The 12,048-nt window shown below is 43.4% G+C and overlaps 1 protein-coding gene across 3 annotated transcripts in view; it reads left to right on the forward strand.

Moving 5' to 3' along the window:
* The first annotated feature begins 215 nt into the window (after positions 1-215).
* The window catches only part of LOC131592839 (MICOS complex subunit MIC19-like), a 125,057-nt gene continuing 113,224 nt past the window's right edge, over positions 216-12,048 (forward strand). For 2 of the 3 annotated variants that reach the window (XM_058864651.1, XM_058864652.1), the window contains exons 1-2: positions 216-376; positions 1,910-1,985. In XM_058864651.1, the coding sequence (XP_058720634.1) occupies positions 296-376; positions 1,910-1,985 (157 nt within the window). In that variant the 5' untranslated portion in view covers positions 216-295. The remainder of the gene's footprint in view (positions 377-1,909; positions 1,986-12,048) is intronic. The other variant, XM_058864653.1, reaches the window with a different exon arrangement.

Below are 12,048 nucleotides of genomic sequence, written 5' to 3' on the forward strand. Positions count from 1 at the left end.
GACAGGCACGCCCGGCCCCCTTCCTCCCTCCGTAGAGCATCACGGGACTTGTAGTCCTCGCGCCCCATGTGAAGTTCGTCCCGAAAAAGTTCCCGCACCTTTCCGGGTGCCCGTCGCCCACCGGCAGGGAGGGGCTGCGCCGTTTCCATGGCGACGCACAGGCTCAGCCAATAGGGAGCGGCGTTCTACGGGCGGGGGCGCGCGGCGGACCAATGGGGCGCGGCGTTACTGCGGGGCGCGCTGGCAGCGCGCTCGCCCAGTCTCCTTGGGGCCGTCCGTGTGTCCGCGGGCCGAGATGGGCGGCGGCGGCAGCACCCGGCGCGTCACCTTCGAGGCGGACGAGAATGAGAATATCACCGTGGTCAAGGGCGTGCGGGTGAGCGCGGGGCCGGCTCGGGGCTCGCCGGAGCGCTGCAGGCTTGGCCTGGCCCCGGCTCCCCTTCCCACTCTGCCTCTCCCCTTCAGCCTCCGCCGTGTGTGCCCCTGTCCCCGCTCCCGCCCCGCTCCCCTCCTTGTCCCGCAGGGATTTCCCCTCTCTCCTGCCCCGTGGGGACAGGGAGCCGTGTGCCCCGCGTGGTGACCCCTTCCAGGGGAGATCTGTAACCACGGGAGCTGGGTTTGCCTTTCCCTGACCTCCACACGCCGGAGCTCCTCCCTTTCCCGTGTCCTGCTCCCGACCCCGCCGAGGATCCGAGTCCTGCCCGCTGTCTGTGCTCATCATCGCTCACAGCGTGCTTCGGCCTGCAAGGGACATCAGAGAACACCCAGTGCCACCCCTGCCATGGCCAGGGACACTTCCACTGTCCCAGGCTGCTCCAAGCCCCGTCCAGCCTGGCCCCGGACACTTCCAGGGTGGCAGGAATGCCGTCCCTGCTGTCCGTACTATCCCAGAGTAGAACTTGTGACACAAGGAACTTAGGGGATTCTTGCGGCTTAGGAATTTTTCCTATGTCAGGCACCGTGTAGCATATACGAGGAGTGATAATAACTTATCAATTATTGCTGCTTTTAGGGAGGAGAAGTGTTGGAGGAGCCCTGGGAGTTCATTCTGTTTCAGCAAACTGATGTTTTCAATTTCTGGTCATTTAATGCTCTTGAGTAAATAGGTGACAGTGATATAAATATAATACAATTTATATATTACATATAGAGTGGAGTTCATGTGCTCTGAAACATGGCATAGCCTGCCCAGAGAAGCTGTGGCTGCCCCTGGATCCCTGGAAGTGTCCAAGGCCAGGCTGGACAGGGCTTGGAGCAGCCTGGGACAGTGGGAGGTGTCCATGCCATGGGCATGGAATTTAAATCTCTTTAAGGTCCCTTCCAACCTAAATAATTCTGTGATTTAATGACAGAAGTTGGAAACCAGAAGTTCTTAATGCTAATAATTCTGTCCCTTTTGTTAATTTATCCGTGGGCTTCCATAGATCTGAAACTGGAGTCTGCTCTTACTCTGTTGGATTCTGCACAATTTGAGTATTTTGCTGTGTGTTTGTGTCAACGTTGGAATGAGTTTTGTGTTCGACTGTGACTGCTTCTGTTGCACAAGTCCTTGGAGGGCTTTCCCAGGATGAAATTCTTCCTGGGTTGAGTGCTCTGCACCTCAGAAAGGCAAATTAAATCACTGAGAAAGGCAAAAATGCTCATTAATTACCAGCAACATGTCCAAAGGTGTTATTTCCTTTACTCTTCCCTGTATCCTCTGTGAGAGTCAAAATCACCTTGTTCTGTTTAATTGTTCGTAGCAGTCACCGCACAAATAAGGAGATTGTTTTGTGCTGGGGATTGAATTTTAGCAGCTGTCATGTCTTGCAGAGAGGCTCCAGGCTCTGTTTTTATAAAGTTTTATTCCATTTGGAGGGGAAATGGGGATGAAGAAGGAGCTAAAGTGTGACTTTGTTGTGTTTTGCAGTTGTCCGACAGCCTCATCGATCGGATGAAGGAACCTTCCTCAGCCAGTGGGAGACAGCACCGAGGATCAGGTGCAGGTTTGCTCCTGGTTTTCAGCTTTTAATGTGAAAAAAGAAATCAAATCTGCCCTTCAGAGCATTGTAATGAACTCATTGCCCTTTTGCATAGATGATTTTTTTGACATTAACTTTTTGGCTCATCTTTAGCTTGTAGACTTTTAGAGGAATTAAGTTCCTCTTTGTTTCCTTCTGTCTGACATTCAAGTGTAAAACACAAATTAGACTTGGCTTTCCACACTGTTATCCACTGTTAAAAACTTAAAAAACTCCAAAACACCCCAGAACAAGCAAATATCCAAATATGTCTTGAGTTCTGAAGGGAAAATTCTTGGTGCTTTAATCAAAACTGACTTTTAGTCTGGGAAGGTTCTGCTGAAAGACACTTAAGCAAATATTAAAAAAAGAATAAGCTCTTTTCCTACCCTGGAATGGTGGAAATAAGTGATGTACAGCTCACACAGATCGATGGCTTTCTTAACTCCTGATATTTCATTATTGAGGGCTGTTGAAATGCATCAAACCTCATGCCAGGGATGCTGTGCTCTCATTTAAAATCCTTCAGCACAGCGAGCACGACTCAGCTGCTGCAGGAGTGAGGAGCAGTGGCAGAGATTGGAACAAGGGATTTGTGGACTCCCTGAAACCTGGAAAGTTCAAGTAAGGCTCTCCTCAGTGCTCCAGAAATGTTCACGAGAGCAGAATTCCCAGAATTCCCCAAGGACCTTTTGCCTTGATGCTTACAGGAAATCCCAACAAACTCAGCACTGATTAAAGACCAGTCCTGTGGCAGCCTTGCAGCAAGACTTGAGTAAACAGAATTTAGTATATTTTTTTTTTCTGGAGCATATATTTGGTTTCCTGTTAATTGGAGGGGTCTGTCCCAGAATTCCAGAGTGGTTTGGGTTGGAAGGGACTTCAGAGGTCCCTTTATTCCAACCCCCTGCAGTGGTTAGGGAGCCATGAATACAGAATCTTATTTTTTTTTAAAGACAGTAGCTTTTTCATTGTGTCCCTGTATTTCACTGTGGTGAAGAAATTATTCAAGATAAAGGATTTTTATGGAACAACACTTGCATGTCTTTCCTGTGGTGTTTGCTGCTCACCCTTAAATGTGATTGATGGGAATGGTCTTGTGAGCAAACTCCTGGGATTTTGGGGTGTGGGAGGGCTGTAACACCCCAGGAATTCTCTGCTAATTCACACTGTTGCATGTCTTGAGCTTTCAGTTTTGTTTCTCTTTGCGTGTGGGAAATGGTACTTTTTTAAAAATTTGGTTTTGATTGGTCAATTGGTTTTGTTTGTTTTGGGTTTTTCTTTTTGTTGAAAGACTTGGAGTGAGTCCCGAGTTCACCAGGGGCATGGAGCACCTCTGCTGTGAGGAAAGGCTGGGACAATTGGGATTCTTCAGCCTGGAGAAGAGAATTTGGGGTGACTTCATTGTGGCCTAAAGAAAGCTGGAGAAGAGGGACTGGGGACAAGGCCTGGAGGGACAGGACACAGGGAATGGCTTCCACTGCCAGAGGGCAGGGATGGATGGGATCTGGGGAAGGAATTCCTGGCTGGGCTGGAATTCCCAGAGCAGCTGTGGCTGGATCCCCTGGATCCCTGGAAGTGCTCAAGGCCAGGTTGGACAGGGCTTGGAGCAGCCTGGGGTAGTGGGAGATGTCCCTGCCATGGCAGGGGTGGGATTAAAAGCCCTTTAAGGTCCCTTTCAGCCCAGTTCCAGGATTCCATGAATTGCTCGACCTTCTCGAGCTTGGGAAATGTTAAGTGTATTTTTCCTTTAAGAACTTGTGATTTTGGGGAAGCGCTTCTGTATCCCAGAGAAAGAACACTACAAAAATAAGATGTCTAGAGGGAGAAACATTAGAGCTCTTAAACCCAGCCCTTTCTTCCAGGCCAGCCTTTGATAGCTTTTGGTGGAGGAATAATGGATTAAGTTACATGAAAGAATGAGTGTCCTGTTGCTTGCCAATAATGATGAATTTATTGACTTCAGTTTGGGGTCAGAAAATGAAATTACATCCACTTACACTGAAATCTGACATCTAAAGACAATGTCTGAAAGCATCTCAGCTTGCTTGGCTCACTTGCTGGCTTCTGAGTAATATTAAATGCACTAAAATATTTAACAAGTGTAAAATCTTTCAAGCCTGTCTGTAATTCCTAAAGCAATATTGATGGAAAGTCATTTGGTCAGACAATGAGGTTTTGTTTTTTTTCTTAACTGTGTATTATACCTAAACCTTCAGACAGAGGGAATGGTTTCATTCACTTTAGCTTAGTGGATATTGGAAAAACTAATCATTTATTAGGGGAAAAAAAAGAAGAATAAATGCTTAAATTATCCAGAGTATCAGTATCTCAGACAGTAATTTTTTTTCTCCCCTTTGCAGAAACAGATTCTGTTAAGGGCACAGAGGGTTTTTCTCCTTTTTTAAACTCTATTTATTATTATGTCCTCATTAAATAAATCAGCCAAGGCCCTCTGTCACAAAATATTGTGTAAGGGTGTAAAATGAGCCCTGCTGGTTCCTCCTCAGGAGCTGGGTCATGCCTTGTTTTCATGGATTAATTTTTGAGGATTGGTGTCTTTGTTTCATGTTTCTGTCTGGTTTTGGATGGTGTTTCAGTGGCTGTGGATACCTTGTGGCAGTCAGAAAAATGTAAAGATATTTCTGGGGTGTTCAGGAATGAGGATTTGGAGTGTTGGGTTCTAATTAGAGACAAACCCAAGATTTAACTGAACTTTAGGAGAACAAACTTCACTTCTTGGTTGTGAGGTCAGATTGGAGAAAGCTCTTAGGGACACATTTGGGGAAGGTGGGAGATCCTTAAGGACATCCTGTTCCTGGTGCATGGAAGCACATTCCAATACTCAGGAAAATTAGGATTATTAATTTTTTTCATTTAATGTTTTCGAAGAGTTTCAGCATGTCCTGATGATATTAGTAATTATGGATAGCTGGATACTGCATGAAAAACTGAATTTAAGACCGGAATGTCTCAGGAGAAATGAGAGGGAGGCTCTGTAGTATTGTTGGAGAATTATTTTGTGTTTTCAGTTTCTGTGAGCACCTGCAAGTTGAGAGAGTTGGGCTGAATTTCTGCCAGTTAAGCAAGATTCCTCTGCAAATAAACCCTGGCAGTTCTTTGCCCTTTCATGTATTAATTGCTTCCATCCACCTTTTGTTCCAACAGCACTTTTTCTCTGCATGACCTGAAAGATGAAATAAACTGACATTTGTGATGTTACTTTCTAGAATTCCTCTTATTTTTAGAACAGGAAAAAAACAGAGGTTTGGCAGTGCCTGGGTTGATTCCCTTTGCTGTGAGACACCTGGAAAGCTCAGGAAGTTCCCAGTGTGGATTTTCCACCTTCCTTCCTGCAGCAGGAGCCAGGAGAGCTTGGGTTTTGCATTTATGTTTATTTACTCTCCTCTGTTTGCAGCTCTGGGAATTCTTTCTAAAAAGAGTTTTAAACTTGTACTGGAAACCTGAAATAAATCAGGTGGGACCCTCAGGCAACACTGAGAGGGTTGTGGATCACTGATGGCCTTAAAGGCCATGATTTGCTTGTTATAAATTAATATGCTTAATATTAATAATAACATTTTGCTGCTTTTTTGTCACAGAGCTTCTTGGAGATGATTTGCAGTGATGTGCCTTGATATCCTTTGGGTTAAAGGTATTGATGGGAGTGTTTTATTGTCCAAAGGTGAAATGTCTTTGGCTGCTAAAAGGTGCCAAAGTTTTAGTGTTGGAACAGCAAATCTTTACTGGAGTCTGACATTCCTGTCACTGGATTGCAGGAGGATAGGGAAGATGGAACCATGGACTGGGGTTGGAGGAAGTGCTGCAGAAATGAATGTTTTTCTGTCTAGGTGATGTGCTGTGGGTGCTTTCAGGTGGCTGGGTAAGCCCTTGTCAAATGGTGCTGAAATTCCAGGGAAAATCTGGCAAATCATGGGAGTTGAATATGAAAAATATCCATAATTGTGTAAAAGGAACGTGCCCCATCCCTGGAAGTGTCCCTGGACAGGGCTGAGAGCACCCTGGGACAGTGGAAGGTGTCTCTGCTGTGGCAGGGGTGGCACTGGATGAGCTTTAAGGTCCCTTCCAACCCAAACCATTCCATGAACATCCAGAACATGGTGAATTTTCATCTTGCAAGGCATGAATGAAAAAGCTGGATTACTCCTTGGCACTGTATTCCCAACATTTGTGTTATTCCCAAGCAGCTTTTGGAATGTCCACTGACACTGCTGTTGATGCTGTTGGGATCTCAGCAGCCCTGGGCTGCCTGCTTTAGCTGCTTTCTGAGTGCTGAGACATCCTCTGGAACGAGGTATTTTACACTAAAGGCAAGCAGGAATAAAAGGCAAAAGATGTTGGAACATTTCCTGCAAATGTGGTGTTTTTAACCTCTAATTGATGTTACAGTAACCTCATCTGCTGATGTCCATTATTATCCTAACGTGGTGTGCATTGATCTAAACCACCAGAAACTCCCCACAAGAACAGTTTAATAATACAATTAAATATATTTAAATATGCTCCAAGAAATGCCACTTATATTAACATATACAAATGATACATGATACAAATCATGTCCATATGATCATGTCATGTATCTGACATGATACAAATTTGGGTTGTTTGAAGGAAGTTCTTTACAGTGAAAGGGCACAGGTTGCCCAGAGAAGCTGTGGCTGGCTCTGGATTCCCTGCAGGTGTCCAAGGCCAGCTTGGAGCAGCCTGGGATAGTGGAAGGTTTCCCTGGCAGGGGGGACTGGAGCAGCTGAAAAGTCCAAAATCCATCCCAAACCATTTTGGGATTCTGTGTTTCTGTGACTGTGCAGTTAACAAGCCAGGTCAGATACACCAGAGGTTTCTCTGTCTCTCCCTTCCTCTTTTTGTTTCTTTTCCTTGGAATTAAATAAACCTGCTCAACTTTGTATGGGAAAAGTGGCCCCTGCGTGGGAGGCATTGAAGGCTGGAATTGCAGGGAGTGATTCCCACCCCACTTCTGCTCCCACTGTTGCTTTATTGGCTGTTATTCAGTGTTGGAAAGGGAACTAAAGAAACAAATTCTGAGGTTTCCAAGGGTTCTGCAAATGGAGGAATTCAGTTTTTCAATCTGTAGGATTGAACTGTGGTTTTGTTTTGTTTCCCTACGTGAGGTCCAGGGCAAAAGCCAATTTATCCCATGACTATTGTCAGATATCAGGGGGACATTTAGTTGATTTAATGGTTTCTTATTTTACAACTGATGGAAAACATGGCCTATTCCAGATAAAATTTAAAGGAAGAGCCCTGGATGTGCCAGGTCCTGTCCTCATATGTGGAAGTAAATAGGTCTCAGGCACACTCATTGCAGTGACAGTCACTTTCTTCGATAGTTTTTGCCTTTTACAAATGATTTTCTGCGTGTGGCTTCTTGCAGAGAGGCAGAATTTATTTTTCAAGGAGCCTTCATTTAGAAACGTCACTTTTTGTTTCCATCTATTCTTAGAAGCAGGTAATTTTTATGTACTGCCTTCCATGTGCTTTTTGGGTCTCTGGTGGATTTGGGGAAATTAAATTTCATGCTATTCTGCTTTAGGCTGCCTGTGCTCTATTAGGGTTTGCTGAGTGCAGACGTTGCCTCTCCAAATCTTGTGTAGCACACAAATAAAGGGATTTTTGTCGTTGCTGCTGTTTAACAAGCACATCCAAAGTATTTGCTTAGCAATGGCTTGTGAGTTAAAAGTTAAAACCTTCTGCTTTTTAATACAGGAGCGCAAGATTTGTGCTTGTTAAAGCCTCATCTTCCAGTGCTTAGCAGGAAAATCATTTTGGAAAACAACTGTTGGTGGCTGGTGTGTGATTCTTGTATTAATTTCTACTCAGCTCAGTTCAGGAGGAAGAATTAAGTTCATGGAGCCCTTTGCAAAACATCAGGAAATGATGAGTTTTAAGGACTGGATCTCTGTGTGTTTATGGATGGAAGTGGTGCCATTGCCTTTTACTGGTTCTGAGTAAATTGTTTTGTAGTTAAATCCTGGCAAAGCTTTAGGACTTTGAGCCCAGCCTTAGGCTGAGCTTGCTGAAAATGCAGCCAGGGTTTATCTACTGTTTATAAACCAGACGTGTGTGGTAGGCTTTTTGATTTTGGGGTTTTTTATGTATGTTAAAATTAAGTATAAACCTATCTAACAACATGTTTTGATTTTTTTTCTTTCATTTTCCCTTAATTTCAGTTACTTTATGCATTAAAGATCAGAAAATGCCTGTTTGGGACCCATTTGTCGTGGTCTTTGTTAGAAATCTCCCATGTGTGTTCTTGCAGAATTGTCTGTGTTTTGTCCTATTCCTCCTTTGTCCTTCAGAGACCTTCCTGGGATTATAGGTCAGAAAGCCCAGATAGTTGTTTCAGATAAAGAGCTTTGTATTTTAAGGATTTGTTGGTCCTTTAGAGGAGTTTGAATGATTTTTTTTTTTTTTAATCTTAACATAATAAAAAACATTGACAATTTTAAGGAGATAAACCCAATGAGTAAATTAGAGTTGTTTGATTTCACCAACACAAGACTTGATAGCACCAAGCAATGAAATTGTCATTCTGCTGTGTGGAATCCTCTCTGGTTTTATTGTACAGCAGATATTCTTACCTAAATTTATCTTTGCACTGACTGAAGGAGCAGAGTTTAAGTGCATTTGTTTCCTTTCTATTATTGAAATATAACACTTGTTAGATGTAACACGACTTCAGCAGCACGAGGAGACCTCCAAATAATAAAACCTTTAAGTTTTAATAGCAAATTGCTACTTTTCTTCCCATCTCAATTTATTTACCAGCCAGAGACTCTTCAGAGTGGTAGAAAAGAACACTTTAAATGGACGATTTAATCACATTAAGATGAAAAGAAAAGCTTTGTTTTATTCTTTCATCTTCAGGCTGCAGCAAAGTGTTCCTAAAGCTCTTCATCACTTGTCAGCTGAGGCAGGTTAAGTGTTTTGTTGGTGCTGCTGCTTGAAAGCTTTGTGCAGTTGTTTTTTAGTTAAACAGGAGGTACCACTTAGAGATCCTTTTCCTCAGCCTCAGGGGAATGAGAAAAACTTTCCATTGCCACAATTTCTTTTTCCCCATCCTGCTCCTCTTGTGTTCCAAACTCCTTGACTTCCAACGGTGTCGTATCCAAGTTTTGGCCAACACCAGGCTGAAAATTGGGCTGCAGATATTCCTACCTGTTGGTTGAAATTGAAATTTAAGGACTGAGAAAAGGACATTTCTTTCCATTTTTTATTTTATTTTATTTTTTGTACAAGGTTTGTTGTGTTCCTCTCTGGCAATGCTTCATGGAGCCGATTTATCAGATTCTCATTTTTAGCTTCATTAACCACGTTTGATTTCACCTCGTGTTAATCACCTAAAAACAAGCATTTCATCTCAGCTGCTTTTTTAGGGTGGGAGATGGTGGTTCTTCCTAGAAAGGTTCTGCTTCTCCTTTTATCTCTGGGACTTTTTACTGAAGGAGTTGAATAGTTTGTCCAAGATGCTTCAATATTCCCCCCTTTTTTCCTCCCCTTTTTCCTCCCCTTTTTCCTCCCCTTTTTCCTCCCCTTTTTCCTCCCCTTTTTCCTCCCCTTTTTCCTCCCCTTTTTCCTCCCCTTTTTCCTCCCCTTTTTCCTCCCCTTTTTCCTCCCCTTTTTCCTCCCCTTTTTCCTCCCCTTTTCCTCCCCTTTTTGCTCCCCTTTACCCCCCTTTTCCCCCCTTTTTCCCCCCTTTATCTCCCTTTTTCCCCGTTTTTTCCCCCTTTCCCACCGTTTTTTCCCCCCTTTCCCCCCTTTCCCCCCTTTCCCCCCTTTCCCCCTTTTCCCCCCTTTTCCCCCCTTTTCCCCTTTTCCCCCCTTTTCTCCCCCTTTTTTTCCCCCCTTTTCCCCCCTTTTCCCCCCTTTTCTCCCCCTTTTTCTCCCCCTTTTTTTCCCCCTTTTTTTCCCCTTTTTTCCCCCTTTTTTCCCCCTTTTCCCCCCCCTTTTCCCCCCCCTTTTCCCCCCCCTTTTCCCCCCCCTTTTCCCCCCCCTTTTCCCCCCCTTTTCCCCCCCTTTTCCCCCCCTTTTCCCCCCCCTTTTCCCCCCCCTTTTTTCCCCCCTTTTTTCCCCCCTTTTTTCCCCCCTTTTTTCCCCCCTTTTTCCCCCCTTTTTCCCCCCTTTTTCCCCCCTTTTTCCCCCCTTTTCCCCCCTTTTTCCCCCCTTTTCCCCCCCTTTTCCCCCCCTTTTTCCCCCCTTTTTCCCCCTTTTTCCCCCCTTTCCCCCTTTCTCTCCCCCCTTTTCCCCCTCATTTTTCCCCCCACTTTCCCCCCCTTTTCCCCCTTTTTTTCCTCTTCCCCCTCTCCTTTCCCCCTTCCATGAGAGGGAGGCAGTTTATCCTTGATAAAAGTCTCCATTATCCCCGATGCTGCTGTCTGACATTTCTCAACAAGGAGAGGTGGCACCAATTCAGGAAATTTAAGAAGGAAAAAAGTCATTATCAGAAGAAATGGGTAGGAAGAATTAATAGGCAGTGGTTATTTAGATTTTGGTGTTAATCAGAAACCTATGGAAGCTGGAATTTTTTTGCAGGAGCACCACTTAGATCACATTGGTCAGAACTTGATGGTTTTGTGTTTCTGTGCCAGTGTACAACACATTTATTTTTGCTTTTATTCTACTCTTGTTGGCAGAAGAAAAGAGAATGTTCTTCTCAAAGTGAACCTCAGGAATTCCTGAATTATCTGGGAGCATCTTTGTGATAATCAGATTATTCTTTCTCCTTAAGATTTTCATATTTCACCTCTGCAACCTCTTTTTTTTCCCCTGTAGTACCTTGGTTTTCTTCTTGCTTGCAATTTGTAACACTAAAAAACCATTCGTAGTAAGTATTGCATCAGCTGAGACCAGTTATTGGTACAAGTGATTTTTATTAGCAAATCTCATTGCAAATCATTAAAAATGCAGGTGTTGGATTAATGATGTTGTGAGAATTTCAAGCATTTCAGCATTATCTTTTATTTTTATACAATTTCTGAATAATGAAAATAGCTATAAACACCATAATTACATATTGTTTACAGCCTGTTTTCAATTATTATTAAAAGCAGCAGTACAGGGCTGAATATTGGGCTGAAAACACACATTTCAAAGTTGACAGTACTGGAGCTTTGTGCTGATAATTCAACAAAAAAAGCTGGTTTTGCTGGAGTTGGAGAAAAAAAACATCAAAATGTGTGTGAATCACCTCCAGTTTCCTTGAGAGAAATAAATCCTTGTGCCTCTTCAAGGAGTTCCTTGAGGGTGCAGATATTTGAAATGTGAATATTGGCTATTTCCAAGCTGACTTCTTGGCTCCTGCTGTTCATATTACATCAAATAAATGTTTTTTTTTCCACTTGGTCACTGAATTCACTTCCAGATTATCCTCCAAAATAAACAAGCTGCAGTGTTGGAATATGGAAATCTTGTCTTCAAGGAATAAGGAAATACCTGGAAATTCTCCTTTTTAAAAGTGATTCTCATGTCCAGGACTCTGTACAAAGGTTTAAATCCTTCCTCTCATCCCTTCTCCAGTCAGCAATTCCAAACCTGAACACGCTGGAGTTTCCATCAGAGCTGAATAAACAAATTCTTCAATTATGGTTTTCTCTGCTCTGATGGATCCTTTGTAGCAGGTTTTGTTATCACCTGACTGAATGAACAGGAGATGAGATTTGAGCACACCACAACAGCTGCTAAAGATCCACTTATTTCTCACTGCTGCTTTCTTTGTCCCCAATTTGAGATGAAGTGATTGCTTTCAGAATTTGTGCAGCCTTTTGGTGCCCATGTCATTGATAAATGAAATTAGGGCTTGATGTGGAGATAGTCACCTTCTTTAGTTTTCTCAATATTCAGCTACTGGTAAAATTTTTTAAAATCCCTTTAAAATTTAGTACTCAGGTGTTAAATGGCTTTAAGTGTACAATGTGGAATTTTGATATCCTGATTTATCCTCCCAAGGAACTCCCAACCACTGAGAAATCTGTTTAATGGGATCAGCAGAGGTATTGATGAGTGTTATCTT

Source organism: Poecile atricapillus, chromosome Z, assembly GCF_030490865.1.
Source record: "Poecile atricapillus isolate bPoeAtr1 chromosome Z, bPoeAtr1.hap1, whole genome shotgun sequence".
Lineage (NCBI taxonomy): Eukaryota > Metazoa > Chordata > Aves > Passeriformes > Paridae > Poecile > Poecile atricapillus.